Below are 21,695 nucleotides of genomic sequence, written 5' to 3'. Positions count from 1 at the left end.
TTTTAAGGTTCTTTTTTAAAGCGTTGATTAAAAAACCCAAAGCACGAATTTAAAGTCATTAAAGAACCAATTACCCAGCTCCAACTGTTCACTGGATTTTTTTAAAAAAAACAATTTCAGAAAAGTTCTGTTTCCCATTTTATCGATTTTTCATCAAATCTTCGCTTTTGTCACGGGAGAGAGAGGGGCGAAAGAAGGAGGAAAAATCAAAAGAAAGGAGAAAAAAAGGGAAAAAAAAGAAAAAACAGGAGGGGAAAAGGGGAAAAAAGGATAAAAAAAGGAAAAAAAATAAAAAGGGAAAAAAAAGGGGGGGGAAAGGAAAAAAAGGAGAAAAAAAGGAACAAAACAGGGAAAAAAAGGAGATTTCCCCCTCATTGTCCCTTCATCCCCCCACATCCAATTCAATAGCACTGAGTTATTAATAATCAATAGCACTGAGTTATCAATAATCAATAGCAAGGAGTTATCAATAATCAATAGCAGTGATATATCAATCATCAATAGCAGATTATCAATAATCCATAGCAGGGAGTTATCAATAATCAATAGCAGCGCATCATTCAATATGCATTTTTCAGAATAATACAAAGAAATCAATCCAATATTAGTTATAGATTATTGATTATTAATTAATAACCATTACAAAGACACTTATTCAATATCAATTAATAATTGATAATTAATTAATCTATATTACAGAGAAATAAATCCAATATTCATTATTATTTATTATTACCAGCATTACAAAGAAATAGACCCAATATCAATTATTGATTATTAATTAATCAACACTAAAAATTGATCTATTATTAATTATTAAGGATTAATTAATCAATATGACAAAAAATCTATCCAGTATTTATTATTGTTTATCTTTATTAATAAACTTTATTACAGATAAATTAATTATATATTATTCATTATTGACTATTAATCAATATTACAAGGAAATCAATATTATATTATTAATTATTTATTATTATTATTATTACAAAGAAACCAATCTAATATTAATTAACTATTAATTATTAATCAATGTTACAAATAAAATAATCCAAAATATATTATTAATTAATATGATTCAATATTACAAAGTAATTAAACTTTGTTAACAAATATTATTAATTATTAATTACTTGATATTACAGAAACTTGTATCCACTCTTCATTATTATTTATTATTAATTAATCAATATCACACAGGAATCGATCCAGCATTAGTTATTAATTATTTATTATTGATCAGTGTCGCACAGGAATCGATCCAGCATTAGTTATTGATTATTGATTATTGATCAGTATCACACAGGAATCGATCCAAAGCTCGTTCCCGTGTAACGTTTCCCGCTCGCTGCGAGCTCTGAAAGTGCCGATCGCGGGTCTGTAAAATCACAAACCAATCACTGATTACACAAGTTATTAGTAATTAATTACTAATTACACAACCTTATTACTAATAAATAAATAATTACACAAGGTAATTATTAATATCTTAATAATTATAATAACGATAAAATCGGAGCAATAAAAACGTGGACAATGAGGATCAGAACACCACGAGACGATAAAAAATGAAAAATTTGGGACATCCAGAAGTTCTTGGGCACTGTGAAAAACGCCACTCACTGGTTTTTAAAATGTTAAAAAATTACTGATTCTAAAAGTTAATTAGTAATAAAATAGTTATAAAAATAGCTATGAAATCGGAGCAATAAGAATCTGGACAATGAGGGTCAGGATGATGACAAGACAATAAAATTGAAGAATTTCGGACATCCGGATGGTTTTGGGCACTGTGGAAAACGCCAGTCAGTTGGTTTTTAAAATTGTAAAAGTTTATTAGTAATAAAACAGTTACTAAAAACCAGCGATAAAATCAGAGCAATAACAATGTGGACAATGAGGTCAGGACAGTGACAAGACAATAAAAAGCGAGGGATTACGGACGTCCGGATGGTTCGGGCACTGAGCTGCCAAAGCCACGCCTTGAACAAGGAATAACCCAAAAGCAGCAGCCTGTTGCATATTCATCGATCTCATGCATGATGCATCAATCCTGTCCAGCCACAGAGCCCGGAGCAGTGGCAGCCTCTTCTCAATCCCGCGGCGCCCGCAGGGCTGAGCGGGGCACGGAGAGTGAATTTCCTTTAATCAGGGAGCGCTTGTGGCAGCACATTGCTCTGCCTCCCAGCATTTTCCACAGAGGAGCACAGAGGGAAACGAGAGAGAAAACAATTTCTGTTTCTGCTCCTTGTTTTAGCATGTGGAACGTGTTTGGAGAATTGTTTAACGATTTGTTACCCAAATTGTTGTGGGGTGGTTGCTGGGTTGGGTTCTGGTGAGGATCGTTTGAGCCTGGGGCCAATCCAACCCACCTGGGGCTGGAATCTCAGAGAGGGTCACGAGTTGTGAGGAGTTCGATTTGGGAGTTAGAAAAAGCGGGTTTGTAGTTTTAGTATCTCCTTTAAACAATATATTAATAGAAAAAGCAGGTTTGTAGTTTTAGTGTCTCCTTTAAACAGTATATTAATAGAAAAAGCATGTTAGTAGTTTTAGTGTCTCCTTTAAACAGTATATTAATGTATATTAGTATAGTTCTAATAAAGAAACCATTCATCCTTCTGAGCTGGAGTCAGGCATCGTCATTTCTTCCCCCCGGCTCGCCTGCATTTACAATAATCTGTAAATTCTTTTTCTCTGCAAGATTTCGGTGTCCTTGGCTGCTGTCCCGGTGCAAGTACCTCATTCCTTTCTTCCCATGCACAGAGTTTCTGTTTTAACCACAAAAGCTCCGTTTTAACCACAAATCTGCATTTACCCTGCCATTAAAATGTTAATACAGCACTACTAATCAATGTAACATAATACAAATCCTATTCAATTTAATACTTGCAAAAGCCAACCATAAAATATGCATTTTTCACAGAGGACATCCCGAGGCTGCTGCAGGGACAGCGATGTCACCGCTGTGACGTCCTCGGGGACGGTGACATCATCAGGGACATCGCTGCTGTCACTTCTCCCCTCTCCCCTCCCCACGCGGGATTTGAGACGAATTCGGGGAATTTTCTGGGAATTTTCATTGCAATTGTCCCAAATGCTGATGGGAATTCCTGGAGTGATGTCACTGGGGACACTTGGGGACATTCTGAGGATGCTCTGGGGACACTGATGGGGTGGAGGTGGGTCAGGGGCTGAATGAGCCCCTCGGTGCCTTGCAGCAGAGCCGGGTTATAAATGACAATAGAATAATCAGCTTTTGAAATTCTGTATTGCCTTCTGCACGTTGTTATTGAGCAGGAGGATTTTGCTGTGGTACTTGGTATTGATATTGATTACTGATAATTCCTTGCAGCTGTTCGCTGGTAAAATAAAATCGATCAGTTTATGTGTGCAGTGTATAATAAATTTACTGCTTGAGTAATAAACAGATATTGTATCATAGGCCTTAATAAATTAAAAATAGATAAACATTAAATAGATTAATAACAAATACTGAAATAGAGACTATGCAATGTTAAAATACTTTTGTGTGACTGACTCAGGTGTAAAACAATTCAGTTGTTTCCCACATCTGCGGACCAGCCTCACCAGGTGATACCAGTGACACAAAGCTCAGAAGAATTTATGAATTTATCAGGGGACCTGAAACAACAGGGTGGAACCATGAGAAGAAATCAAATATATCGACTTAATCTACAGAATGTTCTGCAGGCAAGTCAGAGGTGAGACCCAAACACGAGTTCCTGGGACACCCAAACCTCCCGGGAGTGTTTGAATAATGTCAAAACTCAGGAGTGTGTTCGTGGCCCTGCAGTGGAACCGGATCCGGAGAACAAAGGGTCAAGTTGAGGGGGAGTTCTTTGGCCGAGCCCCAAAACCCTTTTTTATCCCTGATTAACTTTGTTTAGTAATCCCTTAGTGAACTTTGTTTTTCACACCCGGCTGGGATTTGGGGGGGCCGGGGGGGGTCCCTGGACAGCCCCCGCTACTGAGCACTGACCCCCCCTCACCGAGCACCGGGACCCCCCAAAAACTGCACCCACACCCCTTCAGTGCCCCCGACCCCCCCGAGCACCGGGCCCGGACCCCCCTTTGTGCCCCCCACCCATCACGGGGGTTCCGCCCCCTCCCCTTTGACCCCCCAGAGCCACGGGACCCCCGGGAACAGCGCCGGGACCGGGGGGGCCCAGGGATGTGAGAATTGGATTCGTAAAGGATTCCCAAATCCTGGCAGAAAGCTCACACTGCCTTGGACTTGTCCATGCACACTCTGAGATTTTATTGTGCCAGGAATCCCCGGCCCGGATGGCAGCAATGGCTGCGTCCCAGCGGGCGTCGCGGAGCTCGGTGGCATCCCAGGCCAGCAGGGCCCGGCTGTCCTCGAGCCTGACCACCAACTCCTGCCAGGCCCAGGCCGCAGCTCTCACATCGGCCCGGGTGCCCCTGGGGTGGCCCCAAGCATGGCCAGGGCCTGGCCCAGGGAGGGGACACCACGGTGGCCCAGGGAGGTGACATCGCCCTGCTCGAGGGTCTCACCGAGACTCCAGGTGAAGTTCCTCAGGTTCCCGTGCAGGGACTCTGGGGGCATGAGCTGCTGCTCGTCCCTCTGTAACCTGGTCACGGTGGCTGCCACCTCACCCAGGGTAGCCACCACATTCACCAGTGACACCAACTGCTATGGGGACACCTGGGGAGGGGACAAGGGAGGTGTCAGGGACCTGGTGGCACTTGTGGCCTCCTGCAGTGGCCCCTGTGTCCTCCCAGGGTCCCCTTTGTCCCCTCCCTGGAGGGCTCTGTTGTCCTCTCTATCCCTTTGTCACCCCCTCATCCCCTCTGTCACACCCCTGTCACCCCCCACTGTCCCTTCTTCTTGCCCAGGGAGACAAACTGTGTCTGTGTCTCCCACAGTTTCTGCTCAGTCAGGCCTCAGATGTCGGGCCCCTTTATCAGCTCCATTGCTTTACTCTCTGTTTTATTCCCCATACAGGGACACCAGGGCTCTGCCCCACGGGGGTCACTGGGGATCATCCAGCCCGGATCCTCCCATGGGGGATGGAGCTGCAGCAGCACACCAAGCTCTTCCCTCACTCTCTTCCCTCACTCCAAACTTCTTCCCTCACTCGGGGCACTCACAGGGCTTCCCTTAGTGGGGCGTCCGTTGGTGTTTGGTCAAGGTTGATCTCTGTGTGAAGCTCTTCCCACACTTCCCACACTCGTAGGGCCTCTCCCCAGTGTGGATGCGCTGGTGCTCAGTGAGGTGGGAGTTTTGCTTGAAGCCCTTCCCGCAGTCGGGGCAGCGGAAGGGCCTCTCCTCTGTGTGAATCCGCTCATGTAGGAGGAGATGGGAGCTGGTCTGAAACCTCTTCCCACACTGGGAACACTCGTAGAGCCTCTCCCCAGTGTGGATGCGCTGGTGTTTTCTCAGGGCGGTGATCCACCCAAAGCTCTTCCCACATTCCAAGCACTCATAGGGCCGTTCCCCAGTGTGGACCACCTGGTGCTTGATCAGGCAAGACCTGTCTATGAAGCCCTTCCCACACTTCCCACACTCGTAGGGCCTCTCCCCGGTGTGGATGCGCCGGTGCTCAGTGAGGCTGGAGTTGCGGTTGAAGCCCTTCCCGCAGTCGGGGCAGCGGTAGGGCCTCTCCTCTGTGTGACTCCGCTCATGAAGGAGGAGATGGGAGCTGGTCCGAAACCTCTTCCCACACTCCCCACACTCGTAGGGCCTCTCCCCAGTGTGGATCCTCTGGTGCCGGATCAGGTGGTAGCTCCGGCTGAAACCCTTCCCACATTCCAAGCACTTGTGGGGCTTCTCCCTGCCATGAGGCTTCTCCACCAGCTCCGAGCTCCGCCTGGATCTCCGCCCGCCTTCCTGGCTAAGGGGGGCTCTTTCCTCCCCGCAGCTCCCTGGGCTGGGTTTGCAGCTCCTCCTCCTGCAGCATCTCTGGGGCTTTTCCTCCTCCTCCATCCAGCCACGCCCTGGAAATGAAAAATCCTGGTTTGCGGAAAAAACAAGAGAAGAGCACCTTGGACTGGAGGTTCCTCCTTGCCCAAGTTCATCTCAGGAAGTCATCGGGAATCTTGTGTCTGTAAGAACCTCCAAAACACCAAGATTCAGCCCAAAAATCCCGTAAACTTCCAAGACACAAAACAAAAACACCCCAAACACCAAAAGCCAGCAAAACCCTCCTCCAAAAGATAAAGATTCAGCTGCCACATAAAACCAAAGCACCAACATTTAGCCCAAGCAAGCTCAGAAACACCAAGATTCACCCCGTGAAAATCGTGAATCCCTCTCCACGGTCACCTGCTACATGTGGAGGGAGCAGCACTCCTGGGGCTGGGGGGAGGCTGCAACTATAAGGAGTGGTGGAAACTTGTACTGCTTCCTCTTTCTGCTCCTTCTCCTCCTCCTCTTGTGTCTCTACTCTTCCTCACACTCCTCTTCCTCCTGCTATTCCTCCTTCTCCTGCACAATCCCATCTTCTCCCGCCACCTGCATCACTTGACCATTTTGTTCCTCAAGCCTGCTTCTCCTTCCCTTCTCCTCCTGCCCCCAGCCCCAGCACCCACTGCCGGCTCCTTTCCATCCCTGGTTTCCAGGAGAGGAAAAGCAGGAGGTCAGGATGCCAGGGGTTTCTCTGTGGTGGCAGCGGCAGCACCGGGCGCAGAGGTGCGGCACCGGGAGCACGGGCTGGGGCCTGTGGGGAGCTGCGGGGCCGGGCCGGGGCTGTGGGGCAGCCGGGGCTCAGCGCCGGGCGCTGCCTGACCCCACCAGCCCCGGGCAGGGCCGGCAGTGGCCCCCGGCCCCCAGGAGGCTGCGGGACGCCCCGGCCGCTGCCCGGCCCCGGGGAGCTGCCGGCCCTGCCCGCCGGGGGGGCCGCCTTTGGACACTGCGGCAGGACAGGCACCGGCTCTGCCACACGGGCTGGGCAGGGACCCTGAGCACAAGGGGGAAAACAAAGGAACAGCTGGGAAATGCAGAGTGCACAGGGAAGGATCAGGATTTGCTGTTCAGGATTTGCTTTGGGTCCCTGCAGAAAGGAAAGGTTTTGCAGAAAGCTCAGCAGCTCTCAGAGGATGAGCACCCACAGGCAGTGACCGGGGCTGCAGGAGTGGCACAAGAAGGCCCTGCAGCACTTGGGCACAAAGGCACAGCAGCTGAAGGCAAGAAGGGATGAGCAAAAGGCCAAGCTGAAGGCAAAGGCCATGGCAGAGTTCCCACAGCCCCTGAGGGATCAACCCCAGGGCCCAAGGGGGCCCCAGCACCCAGGGCATGACGGGGTCGGCCACAAGCACCTGGCAGAGGCATTGCCCTCCTGGCCAGGGCAGAGCCCACCCAAACAGCCCCTGGGAAGGAGTCAGGGCTCCAGCTGCAGCCCACAAGGACACTGCAAGCACAGACAGCAGCACCCTCAGCAGGAGCAAGTCCACCCCTGCATGGACATGGATTGGCAGGGCTCTCTGAGCTCCCATCCCACCGGGGACCCACCACACTGGAGCCCTGCAGAACATTCAGGCTGGGTCTGCATCCAGAGGAGGCCTCTCCTGATGGACACAGGGGCCTCTCCATCCACTCTGAATTTTACACCTAAGGAGGGAAAATTGTAAAGGAATGTTTCAATTATTAAGGGAATAAATGGGAAAGTTGAACTGGTATCATTTGTTCAATCACTATTAGGATCTGTGGAGGATATGTTTGAAATGAACTTTTTTATTTTTCTTCCTACTGTCATTTTTATGAACCAGGAAGGAATTTGATGGTGGCATTGGAATATTGTAAAAGGTGGTACAGAGGCTATTGCTGCTGTACCTTTGTGTCAAATGTCTGGCAAGGCCTCTGCTCAGTGAACTCAGAGGCGTGGGCAGCCCCAAAAGGAAAATTTGATGTGGAACCTCTCCAAGTTACTCGGAAGCAACCAGGACAAGTGGGGGCTAAAAGCAACACCCTGTTCCAGGGGAGGGAAGGAAGGGCTCACAGCCTGGTATGGAGTCCCTGCTAAAGGCAGGGCCCTTGGAGCCAGGGATGTCTCCCTACAGCACTCCTATCCTGCCAGTCAGGGAATCAGATGGCTCCAATGAGGAGGACAAGAAAAAGTGCTAGACAAAGCCTCTGTGAAAAGGCTGAATTTCCTGGCTAAAACATCTTTTAAGTATCTAAAAAAAAAAGAAGTGCAAATAATGGAGACAAAGATTAAATATTTGGGACATAATGGGACTGAAGGTTTGTTGTGGTTTGACACAAAGAGGGTCTGGGAAATCTCAGAAGTAACATTTCCCAGCACCAAAAAGGAGCTGCGACAATTCTGAGGATTAACAGGGAATTACACAGCCTGGACTGAGGATTCTCTGTTCCGGACAGAACATTGTAGGACTTTGTAACCCCAGACAGCCTCCATGCTGTGGTATGGAAAGGAAAAAGTGAGCAAAACTTGAGAAAATGAAGAACCAAAAATATTGATGCCTCAGCTGTGGCTCTTCCAGACTCACAAAAGAAATTTGAATTGTAGGTGAATATTAAACAGGGCCATGCCAAAGGAACTCTTGGGCCAAAATGTTTCACCCAGTGGAAGAGTGGCCTCATTGTCTGCAGAATTGTGCAGCCACAGATTCAACAGAACTGAGGCCCAAAACCTGATGACAACAGGATCTCCAACTGTTCCAGTCTGCCATCAAGTTCAAGCTTTGATCACCAAAAGAGCCTTGCAATGGATGAGCAGTGCTCGGTTATTACAGTGTGAAACTTGTGCAGTGGCACAGGAGGATTCAGAACTGAGGACAGGGGAAGGGTTTAACCCAGCCTCCTGTTTGAACAGCCCACAGAGGGGCTGGGAAGAAACCCAGCACTGCATTCAAGTGACACAGCTCCAGACCCAGCCTGGGGGAGATTCAGGAGACATTGCCTGGCCTGAGGCAGAAAATGTCTTTGTGGATGGCTCTTCAAGGGCAGCAGAAGGGAAAAGAGTTCCAAGATACGCTGTTATTGAGGAAAGGGAATCAGACAAAGTGCAGGTTACCCCCCATGGTCAGCTCAACCAGCACAGCTGTGTGTGCTTGTAAGAGCCTGGCACTGAAATGCCCTGAGCAGGAAGGCTTCAATATCTTCTGGTGACCCCATCTCACCTAACAGGGGGGCAAAAGCAATTCTGATTGCTCAGCAACCACTGGATCACTTATTAGGGTATGTCTAAAAGACATAATTTCAAGAAAAGGGACTGTGGAAGCAACAGACTCAGAGAGCAGAAATCATTTTACAGGAGATATCCTCCAGGGGCTTATGGCAGCTTTAGGAATACAATGGGACCTCCATAACCCCTGGCACCCCCAGAGCTCAGGCTGGGTACAAAGAATGAATGGGGAAAGAAACACCTGTGGAAGCTGGGGATACAAACCAGGATGCCATGGGTACGGCTTTTGACATTGGCTTGGGCAAGAAGAAGAGCCAGACCCAGGGCAGATATTCAATTATTTCCCTTGGAATTGATCTCGGGAATTCCATACCCTGGGAGTTCTCCACCTAGTGCAGGGTGGAGATAAGGGATGCACATTTAAAGCAGTCTGTGGCCAGAATCCTGTCTCTGGTGCAATCTCTGCCCCAGGAAGCTGGGCTGGCACAGAGCCTGCCTTGGCACTTGGCTGCTGCCAACATCCAAGCAGGACATGGGTAAGATAAGTGGAAAATAATTTGTTCACTGTGATATACTCGCTTACCTTGGTTTGCATAAGAATGTACTAGTGTGTCTTTGAAATGCTTATTTGCTTACAAGGTGATAAGGAGGTTGAGATTAGAGCCCTGGGTGTGTGTATCTGGTCTGCTTGCTGTATCTCAAAAGAAGAGACTTAGAAGCTATCACAACGACCAGACTCAGACTACATCTGGAGAGTCACGCCTGCAAGGAGAAAGGGGGGGATAAAAGGAAGGTTGGGACAGAACATTTTTGCGCGCCATTGGTGGAGCAGGAGACTCCCCGGCCGCCCAGCGCTGTGCTTTGCCTGCCTTACTCGCTTGCTGTTTTAAATAAAATTGCTTTATTGGATTAAGACACTTCAAATTGCCGTGTCACAATTTATAATAATTTGGTGCCGTGACTCGGATGGAGAAGTAGATCAGTCGCTACGGGATGATCGGGAGGCGCCCCGCCCTTATGGCGGCCCGGCTGCCCCAGGCTTTCTGATCACTCTCCACTGACGAACCTAAACTGAGTAACGGGCAAAGGAGAACCGGTTACCCCTGTAATCTTTGTGCACGAAGAACCAGCGAAGACGCAGGACGCGTGAGTATAGGCCGGTTTCCCGCTCGGTTTGGGGTGGTTTTCCCGGAGTGCTGTGTGTGAGAGGTCTCGTGGAGACCAAGTGAGTGGGGACTCTGTATTAGTGCGTTTTCCATTCCCCGCGAGGGGCTGGGCCACGAACCAGGGGAGCATGTGTGTGAGAAATTGAGTGCACTCCGGAAGATGGGACAGAGGAAAAGCAAGCCCTCTGGTCCCAGGGGAGAGGGGACCCATGCTAAGCTTCCCCAGATTCCCAAGCCCCTTGGGTTTGATGATAATTAATTGGGATGCTTTCCCATCTAGAAAAGGGAAAGACAAAGTTAAAATGATACATTATTGTATGGAAGTGTGCGGGAAGGGCCTAACCCTAATTCCCGTGCAAGGAATGTAGAACAAAGGGAGAATCGGGAGCAGAGTTATATTTCTAGGGAAGGAAAAGAAAGAGGTCGTGAAATTGTCTGCTTCTACTGTGGAAAGAAGGGACATATGAAGAGGGGATGCAGACAACGGATAGCGGATGAGAAGGCCTTTAAGGAAGATTAGGGGTGTCAAGGGCTCTATTTGTTGGGGAAGAAACATCATAAGGAGCCCTTGGTAAAGCTTAAAGTGGGACCCCAACAACAAGAGATGGAATTTTTAGTGGATACCGGGGCTGAAAGATCCACGGTGCAAGCCTTGCCGCTTGGATGTAAAAAGTCATCTGACACTGTACATGTAATTGGGGCAAAAGGAGAGCCCTTTGAGGTATCTGTTATCAAGGATGTGATGGTAGAAACTGATTCCAAATGTGGTATAGGTTCTTTACTACTGGTACCTGAAGCAGATTACAATTTATTAGGGAGAGATCTGATAATAGAATTGGGTATTAATTTAGAAGTTGTAAATAAAGAATTACAGATAAAGCTCTGCCCTTTAAGGGTGGAGGATGAAAAGAAAATTAATCCTGAGGTGTGGTATACCCCAGAAACGGTGGGGAAATTGCAGATTAAGCCTTTCTCAGTGGAAATGAGTGATCCTGGCAAACCCGTAAGAATAAAACAATACCCTATCCCTAGGGAGGGAAAAATTAAGACTAAAACCTGAAATAGATAGGTTATTGGAAAAAGGGCTTTTAGAGCCCTGTATGTCTCCCTTCAATACTCCCATCCTGCCTGTAAAGAAGTCAGATGGGTCCTACAGATTGGTGCACGATTTAAGAGAAATAAATAAGAGGACTTTGGCCCGGTTTCCAGTAGTTGCAAATCCATAAAAAGATTTAAAGGTAATTGAATCCGGACCACTAAGTAACTCCTGGTCTGCACAAGCTTGTGAATTATATGCAGTACTCAGGGCTTTAAGGTTATTAAAAGGAAAAATTGGAACAATATACACAGACTCTAAATATGCATATGGGGTAGTGCACACATTTGGAAAATTTGGGAAGAGAGGGGACTTATAAACTCACAGGGAAAAGATCTAATTCATCAAGAGCTAATTGTCCAAGTTTTAAATGCCTTAAGGGGCCCGGCTCAAATTGCTGTGGTCCACTTAAGGGGACACCAGAGAGGATTGGACTTTAGAAACAGGGGAAATAATTTAGCTGACCAAGAAGCCAAGAAAGCAGCCCTACGAACTCGGGGGGACATGGGGCAGAGCGACACTGTATCTGTGGACTCCCCCAAAGAAAAATGGCAAATATATAGTTTTACCACTCAAGAAAAGGAAAAATTACAAAAGATGGGAATTGAGGAGGGGTCTGAAGGGCAATGAAAGCTCCCAGATGGGAGAACTGTTTTACCCAAAAGCAAGGCCTCAGAAATTTTGCAAAGATTGCATGACCAGACTCATTAGGGAACTCAGGCATTAGTAGATCAATTTGCCACTAAATATATGAGTATTGGAATCTATGATTTGGCTAAAAGAGTAGTGGGAGATTGTCTGATCTGTCAAAAAGTAAACAGAAAACATCTTAGGGAAAGGCCCATGGGAGGAAGGGAATTAGCTCACAGGCCTTTTGCCAAAATACAAATAGACTTCACTGAATTGCCTAAAGTGGGTAGATATAAATATTAATAGACTTCACTGAATTGCCTAAAGTGGGTAGATATAAATATTTGTTAGTAATAGTAGATCATCTCACCCATTTTGTAGAAGCTTACCCCACTACTCGGACTACTGCTCAGACAGTGGTCAGAATATTATTAGAAGAAATAATCCCTAGATATGGGATAGTAAAAACAATAGATTCTGATAGGGGACCCCACATGCCATATGATTTGGAGGAACCCCGAGACCACCCCCAGTTGAAGGACTATAAAATAACCTCATATATTATTGCCTTAATGAAACGCTGCAATGAACTTTGGGAAAAAGGAATCATTACGCAAAGACCCCCTTTAGATTTAAAAATACATAAAATATACCCAGGAGACTATGTGTTAATAAAATCCTGGAAAGAATCTACACTAACCCCACAATGGGAAGGTCCTTATCTTGTGTTACTCACTACAGAAACTGCAATTCGGACTGCAGAAAGAGGATGGACACATGCCAGTCGAGTAAAAGGACCAGTTAACAACACTGTGTGGCAAGTAACCAGTCCTCCCGGGAACCTGAAATTGAAGTTACAGAGAAACTAATGGACTCTTATCAGATTGAATACACATCAGACTTATATTACTTAGATAGTGGACTAAGTAGTAATTCAAGTGTTAGAGTAAAGTGTAAAAATCAAAATTGTAATTGCTATCCTTTTGTATGCTATATCTGTAAGGTGTGTGGGGAACGGTGGTGGTCACATTGCAACAGAGGGTATCCTCCACGAGGAACTTGCAATTCCTGTTGGAACGTACAAAGAGAGATTACAGCTTGGGTACTGACCTGTAAAGTGACTAGAGGGGAAATCCGATTGGAATCTAAAGAGTGGTGGGAAATTTTCTCAAAGGGCATTCACCCAGACTATTACTGCTACCATACAAACGAGCCAAGCCCACTTGTGGCAGAGATCATAGAAGGCCTTTGTAAGAAAGACCTAAAAGGGGTCAGTTGTACCGCACCGGAGGTAAAAGATCAGAATTGGCGTTCTTACTGCATGCGGCAAGGCACTAGAGGGCATAAATCCCCTCCTGAAGAATACTCTTGCTGCCGAGAAGATGGTACACCCTGTGGCTTGAAGCACCCGAGTCGACAGGCGAGGCAGAGGAGTAAACAGCTGTGGAGGAAGGAGCCCTCAGGATGGAATACGCAAGCAATATTTGCGGAACTACCCCGGGACTGGGAGTAACAAAGGCAGAAATAGTTTTTGGGCTCAAGGGTATTTTGGTGATAACCGGCTAATAGAGGGAAAGAAGTCACAAGGGTATAATTGTTGCAGTGTGAGAAACCAGACCCCACGTGCCATTTGCTTACTGCTTGTGATTTTCCTTTGTATATCTTGTAATACTCCGGAAATAACAACTCATGAACCTTTCAAGTGGACTTTAGGAAGATGGGAGGATTCACGAGTTATAAGGAGCAATACTACAGCTGGAGCTCCCACTTTCCAGTTACCTGTGGCATCCTTAGGTACTCGTTGGGGTTCCCATTGGGTTTCATCGTTTTATATGTGTCCTGCTTCGAATCCTGGTAAAGGGTATTGCAATAGTCCTGGACAATATTACTGTGCATATTGGGGTTGTGAAACAATAGCTGGTACATGGGACCCCCCCACTCCTGATCCATACATTAAGGTGGTCTGGAAGCCAGATGGTTGTATTCCTCCCGGCTACTGGACAGGTCATAAACCCCCAGAAAATATTTGCAGGAATATACAAATTACTGCATTAAGGCCAGAGGATAGTATATGGTTAATTGGAAAAACTTGGGGCGTTCGTTTATATTCGGCTGATTTTGGCAATTTTGGTAGCTTAATATTTATAAAGAAGGAAATTGTGCCCCCTGATCCTGAACCTGTAGGGCCAAACCCAGTGTTATTAGAAAAGGAGGTTGTTTTAGCCAACCAAACAAAAGAAAGGGATCAGACCCAGAATAAAATTCAGAATGAAAACACTTCAGGAGACAAACAGGAAAAAACCCAGGAGGGTAATATACTCTGGAAGGTTATGAAAGCGAGTTATGGTGTCCTAAATAGAACCAACCCAAAACTGACGGAAGACTGTTGGCTGTGCTATAATTTAAGACCCCCATTTTATGAAGCCATAGGGGTCACTGCAAAGCCCAGAGGAGTGAATGGAACTAATCCGAATCAGTGTTTGTGGAAAAAGGGTAAAGAGACAACACCAGGGCTTACCTTGGCTCAGGTAACAGGGAAAGGGAGATGCATAGGAAAAATCCCAACACAAAGAGAATACCTTTGTGGAGTAATAGAAACAGGTGGAAAGAAACCGGCTGACTGGCTATTGCCAGCAGCTAACACTAAGTGGGTATGTAACACTCTGGGTGTCACACCGTGCATCTCACTGAAACTGTTTAATCCAAGCCAAGACTACTGCATCCAGGTAACGATTATGCCCAGAATTACCTACCATACAAGTGACTACATATATGAACAACAAACTGTGCCAGAACACCATCTAATGAAAAGGGAACCCCTCACTGCCTTAACTATTGCAACTCTCCTTACCATCGGGGGAATAGGAGCTGGAACTGGGGTGGCATCCCTAGTAAATCAACAAAAGGAATTTAAAGCATTAAGAATTTCAGTAGATGAAGATCTGAGTAAAATTGAGCAGGCAATCGATGGATTGGTAAAATCATTAAGGTCCCTATCTGAGGTGGTGTTGCAGAACAGAAGGGGTATAGACTTGCTATTATTACAACAAGGGGGATTGTGTGTAGCCCTGAAGGAGGAATGCTGTGCATACGCTGATCATACTGGAGTTGTTACAGACACCATGGCAGAATTAAGGAGAAGATTAGAGCAGAGAAAGAGGGAAAGAGAGGCACAGCAAAGTTGGTATGAATCATGGTTCAATCAATCTCCTTGGTTAACTACCTTGTTATCCACCCTTGCAGGACCTCTGATACTGATAATATTGGGACTGACCTTTGGGCCATGCATCTTCAATAAGGCAATAAAAATAGTAAAGGGACGATTAGAGGCAGCACATTTAATGCTCATTAGGGCAAAATATGAACCCACACACAATGTAGATGAGACCTAATACTAAGTCACCAAGAGTTACAAAGATTCAGTGAACAAAATAAAGATGAACAAGAAAAAGGGGGGAATTAAGATAAGTGGAAAATAATTTGTTCACTGTGATATACTCGCTTACCTTGGTTTGCATAAGAATGTACTAGTGTGTCTTTGAAATGCTTATTTGCTTACAAGGTGATAAGGAGGCTGAGATTAGAGTCCTGGGTGTGTGTATCTGGTCTGCTTGCTGTATCTCAAAAGAAGAGACTTAGAAGCTATCACAATGACCAGACTCAGACTACATCTGGAGAGTCACGCCTGCAAGGAGAAAGGGGGGGATAAAAGGAAGGTTGGGACAGAACATTTTTGCGTGCCGTTGGTGGAGCAGGAGACTCCCCGGCCGCCCAGCGCTGTGCTTTGCCTGCCTTCCTCGCTTGCTATTTTCAATAAAATTGCTTTATTGGATTAAGACACTTCAAATTGCCGTGTCACAATTTATAACAATGGGCTCTGCCTAAGGAGTGCAAAGCAGCACCACTGGTGGCCAAGTGACGTGGCCCATGCCAAGGGGCCCCGAGGCCAGAAACAGCCGCCAGCACAGCTGAACACGGGGGGACCCCTCAGCCTGGGCTCCAGGTCTCTGCAGCCCCGGAGATTTGCACTTCCTGCCTGCAGCAGGAGGATGGGAGGCCCCCCTGAGCCTGCACTGAAGGCAGCGCAGCAGCAGCCAGGGCTCCACAGCGGGGCAAGGCCCTGGGCCTGCCCACACATCCTCTGCTGAAATCCTCGGCCTGGCCACCCTCCCTGGGCAGCTCCAGCCACCGGGGCCAGCCCTTGCTGCCACTGCTGCAGCTTCAGTGCTCGCTGGGCCTGCACTGCCACAGCTGCTGGGGACACACCGGGACAATTCCACTCTGGCTCTCACTCACACTCACACACTGCCCTGCCTGCCAGTGCATCCATGGAAAATAGACCAGCTCATAGACTTGAATATTGTTAACCTTTGATTTCTCTACTCAGGCTTGCTTTGCCTTGGCCTTGGGGAAAGAAATGTTAAAGGTTTTGTTAAGGGATGTTACACTACTCAGTGGAGATGAGTTTAGCACCTCAACACACTGGGAATGGCCCCAAAGATACCCACAAAGATAAGGACCAGCAGCAAAACATCAACCCCAGCAGCAAACAGCAACCAACACCTACCCCAGACACTGCCCCTGGCAGGGCTGCAGACACCTGGTCTGCAAAAGGCTGAGAAGGAAATCCAGCACTTCCCACCTCATTAACAGCACAAGCAAAGGAACACTCAAAAATGCACAACTTGAAACTACAGAACATTAAACCAATGGATTTAGATTGCTTTAGACTGTATCAATTTTGAGAAAACTCGAGTAAAACCCACATGTAATGGAACTATTTTCTCTGCACACCCGGGCTATGTGGGGCTGGAATGATTTCTGTTGCACATCCTGGCCAGAATCAAGGAATGCCTTGACTCTAACAATAAACATATTGGTGGAGTTTTTCTTTTTCCTGCAGTTCCAGTGCAAAGTTTAGAGCATTAGAGTATTTTTTGTAATAATCCTACTTCTGTATTTCTGGTTAGGTTTCGGTTAGGGATGTGAGAATGAATTTTTACTCCGAGAAGTAGAAAAAACTGAATTGCCTTGGAATTTTTTTGTGTATGTTTCTGTAAGAGATACCAAAATTTTGGTCTGGGTTTTTCAACACACACCTTTAGGCTGCACTTCACAAAACTAGAAGAGATTTAAAGGTGACCCTTTAAGTCACAAATACTAAATGGATTATTTGAAGGAAAAAAAAATAAAGCAGCAGGTTGTGGGGGAGGTGGCACATGTGAGGCTGCTGGAAGAGAAGCTGCATTCCAGGCACCCAGAAGGAGCTTCAGAAATGCAAATTAACACTGCTGGGGCAAAGTGGGGACAATGTACCTGGCTCTTCTTGCCTGGGGCAGGAATTGGCTGATTCCCTCTGCCCCTCACCCCAAGCCCTGCCTGCTTGCACAGATGGAATCTGCACAGCTGAAGGCAGAGCCCATGCTGAGGATCTCTGACTCTGCAACAGAAACGGCTGAAGCTGCAAAGGGAAACAGCAAATGGAGAATGTTGGGAAAACTTCACTAAAATAAGGGGGAGATCATCCCTCTGCCCACTGCAACACCTGCTGTCCCTGTCTGTGCTGTACAGGGTGTATCAGAGCACTGGGGGTTTTGCTATAACAAGTTCAGGGAAATCAGTTGGAATTCATGTATATGATGATGGAATAAGAAAAACGGGGTCAATTGATGCAGCCCCAGCTTGAGGCAGAGCCCAAAAACTGGGAAAAGTTTAACAGCCACCAGAACAAATTCTACAACACCATGGACCAGCCACTGGGAACCCCAACAAATTTGTTAAAAATGCATATTATATGGCTCTACGCAGATAGTTACTATATGTCTTATGTCATATTGATTAGTTGTGCTGTATTAACATATTAATAGTATAATAAATGTAGCTTTGCAGATAAAATGAAGCTTTAGTAGTTAAAAGAGAAACTAAGTATGTGGAGGAGGGGTTTAAGGAATGAGATACTCACTCAAGGAACACCTAAATTTTCCAGAGAAGAGGAAGTTATGGTTTTCTTACTATAAGAAGCTAATTGTGTATTGTTTTAAGGGTGATTCCTCTAGATCCCAAGGTATGCTCGTCTTGGTTTAAGTGCCTGAGCATCCGGACCTCCGTAATTCTTTGTTTTTTATTGTCATGTACATGTCCTAACTCTAAATTTTTATTACTCTAAATGTATTATTACTTTTTTCACCTTTTTACTATTATTAAACCTTTAAAATTTTAAAAACCAAGTGATTGAGTTTTTCACAAATTCCTATCAAAATGCAGAGAACCCATTTATTATTTAAATGGCATAATTAGATTACAAGCTGTCCTCGGAATAAGAACCAACCAGACAGCTCCAGCTCCTGACCTTCCTGCTGACCAAGCCACTGAAATGAGGAACACAACATTTCACCAGGGGATGGGATCAGGTTATCTGTTAGAAGAAAAAACAGGAGTTTGTGGAAAACTAAGTGACTCAAACTGATGTTGGCAAAGAGAAGACAAAGGAAAAGTGCTGAAAAAGATAACAAAGGAAATGGGAGAGTAGTTTATGTATTGGTCCAAACATTGAAAGGATGGAATGGGACACGGTTTCCTGGCTCCCCAGCAGACCAGGGGTTAAACAAATGCTCCTTCTCCACTTCTGTGCTGCAGCAACTCTCATCTTTTTACCATGCTCCACACCTTGGCAGTGCAGCTCATCCAGCAGCTGAGCCAGGGCATGCAGGTGGCAGCCAGGTCTCCTGATCCACAAACGGCTACAAAAGGACAGCGAATGAGGGCACCGAGAATAATCCCAAAACCAAAGAGGACCCGGGAAGAACAAAACAGAGTCAAGGAGTGAATCTGCCTGGAGATAGGGCCGGGCACTTGTAGATAAGGAAGTAACTCTACAAAGTGTGTCAGTCAGCTGTGGAACACCAGAAGGCACAACACCTTCAGCACTGACCTGGCCTGCAGAGAGAGCGGGGCTCAGCCAGCACAAACAGAAGCAGCAGTATTCCTTTTTGCATTATAAAAAACAGGCAAAGCAATATTTTCAGGCTTTCTTTTGCAGAATTCCCTACCACAGGCAGGTTAAAGCCAGCAAGTTTGTCTTTGCTTAGGATTCAGGGAGTACATTTCACAATCACACTGGTGCCGGACTAATAAAAAGGTGTGGGAACTCAAAATGTCTCTCAGACATTTTTAGAGGTTCCAGGCCCTGGTCAGAAGCATTCTAGACCCTGGCAGACAGCTGAAAAACAGCTGTGATTTTGAGTTTGAGCCATGGAATGAATGACCAACTTTGGAGATGGAACAAGCAGTCACAAAAGGTTAAATAGTACAGTATAAGTAATTACAAAGTAGAGGGGAAATTTTTTTAGTATCGTACAGGGGGGTTTTAACACTTGTACAGGGGGGTTTTCACTTTGTACATGGGGGTCAGAAGTTCTAACATGGAGGAAAGTGGGCTGACCCTGTTCTTCCTCCTTCTTCTTCCTTACCTCCATGTTCTTGGTGATGTTGGCACTCACAGATTGGTTTAGAGTAGAAAAACACTTGGCAACGTAGGTAGTAGGTATTGGGGAATAATTGTAAACATGTTATACGTAATATATCTTATAAAATATAGCAGCAGCCCTGGGTGGGGGAAGAGACGAAGAAGACAGCAGATAGAGAGGATGTCAGGGTGTGTGTGCCTCTACCCAGGCCGCTGATCAAATAGCCACAGTTCAAGAACATAATCTGTTAGATAACTAGCAATAAACTGCCTTGAGACTGAACAGCTAAAGCCTGCGGAGTTTTTCTTTGGAAGCACAGGTTGGAGGAGGAATTTCACCACCACATGAGACCCCAGAGCAAGGCCGGGGTTCTCACAAAAAGGCTGCAGAAAAGTCGGGCCTAAAGTAAAACTAGGCTTCTAATTTCACCCACGAGGACTGAACTTGAGTCCCTAAGAAGGCTGGAACTGATCTCTGAGATGGAGAACAACAACATGACTTCGACCACAGTCACATGGCCCATCGCTGGGGGCCACAATGGCTCCTGCAGTCCCTGCCAGCTGCTGTGCCTTTTTTGTACCCATTTCAAACAGATCACAGAATTATGAGATCAAAGATCAAACAGAATCATTTGGGTTCAAGGGTACCATAAAGATGATCCTGTTCCACCCCATGCCGTGGGCAGGAACACTTTCCCATAACCCCGGTTGCTCGAAGCCCTGTCCAGCCTGGCCTGGAACACTTCCAGGGATCCAGGGGCAGCCACAGATTCTCTGGCAGACCTGTGCCACGGATTCACCACCCTCACAAGAGACAATTTCTTTTCATTATCCCATCTAATCCCACCCTTTTGCAGTGGGAAGTCATTCCCCCCCATCCTGGAATTCCAGGCCCTCGGAAATACTGTTTCTTAATCTTTTTCGTTGGCGGGAGAAACCATCAGTTCCAATGAATGTTACAAATTGACCCAGAGAGTGCTCAAAGTCCCGCTACATTCCCGAACTTCGAGGAGAAGAACAAAGACTTAACAGAGCCATGAATATCGGCTGTTCTACAAAAGGAGGGTGCACATTAACGAGGACAGGCTCCAGGCGCATCGGGAAGTCGGAACCTTCCAAGGAACTCAGCCGGTGGGCAAAGGCAGAGGGAGATGCGGCCGGGAAAATGAGGATAAAAAGGAGGCTGCGGGCTACAAGCACGGCAGAGAGCGCACGGCAATGCCCCACGGCCTCTGCCCCTGCTCGGCAATAAAGTCACTTTGACAGGACTCCTCGCTCTCCTCCGGGCACACAAACCTCCGGCGACGGGAATTTCCCCGCCCGCTCCCGGCCGCGGGGCAGCCCCTCTGTCCTACCCACAGCAGCCGGGCCGAGCCAGCGCTGCTCCGGCAGCGGCTCCTGCCCGGCCCCGGCGGGAAGGAGACCGCGGGCAGCCGCTCCCGCAGCGCCCTCAGCCCGGGGCCGGCACGGGCCGGACACGGCACCGGCGAGCCGCCGGAGCCCCCTGCCGCCCCCTCCGCCCGCAGCCAGCCCCGAGCCCCCGCAGAGCCCAGCGCGGCTCCCACCTGCGCCGGGGCCGCCTCCGAGCTCCGCCGCCGCCGCCTCACCGCGCTCCGGCCGCTGCCGCCGCTGCCGGGCCCGCACAGCCGCTCGGCCAATGGCGGCGCTGCGCGGCCACGGCCGCCCTCAGCCCGCCGCCGGGGCCGCGCCGCGCCCCGCTCCCACCAATCAGCGCGCCGCAACCGCGACTGACGGCACCGGCGGCCAATGGCAGCGAGCTCGGGGCGGGCTCTGCGCACGGCCCCGCCTCGCCCCGCGCTCTCGGCGCCCCCGGGCTGCGTGAGGGGAAAGCCGGAGATGAGGAACAGCCCCGGCACGGGCCCGGGCCCGAGCCGGGATTGAGCTGCCCACACAAACAAACTTCTCCGCGCCTCCCGCCACGGCTTTCCCGGCCCTGCGCCTCCCGTGCCTCCGCCTCTGCGGGAAGCCCAGGAGCCTCACTTCTCCTGCCCCTCGTTAGCGCATCAGTGCTTCGCTTTGATTTCCCCCGAAAAGGGAAACCTGCCCCAAGCCCTGTGGGTGGGTGGGGCAGGGGAGAGATTTCTGTCAGAAAACTCCAAAGACTCGGAGCAGGAGAAGGAGAAGTCAGTGCAGAGCCTTAAATGCAGCTTTCCCCACGCCTCCCTGCTCCCAGCTGCACCTCCTCC

The 21,695-nt window shown here is 47.6% G+C and overlaps 1 protein-coding gene across 1 annotated transcript; it reads right to left on the bottom strand.

The window, feature by feature from the left end:
• Positions 1–1,813: 1,813 nt before the first annotated feature.
• On the bottom strand, positions 1,814–21,144 carry LOC146764338 (uncharacterized). Its single transcript, XM_085565334.1, has 3 exons — positions 21,054–21,144; positions 5,137–5,998; positions 1,814–2,771 (listed from the first exon to the last, which is right to left on the bottom strand). The coding sequence occupies exon 2, from the start codon at positions 5,969–5,971 to the stop codon at positions 5,147–5,149; it is 825 nt and encodes a 274-aa protein (XP_085421460.1). The 5' UTR covers positions 5,972–5,998; positions 21,054–21,144; the 3' UTR covers positions 1,814–2,771; positions 5,137–5,146.
• Between the last annotated feature and the right edge of the window lie 551 nt (positions 21,145–21,695).

This window comes from Lonchura striata, chromosome 35 (assembly GCF_050655825.1).
Source record: "Lonchura striata isolate lonStrDom1 chromosome 35, ASM5065582v1, whole genome shotgun sequence".
NCBI lineage: Eukaryota > Metazoa > Chordata > Aves > Passeriformes > Estrildidae > Lonchura > Lonchura striata.
This window is presented reverse-complemented; position numbering and strand designations above follow the sequence as displayed.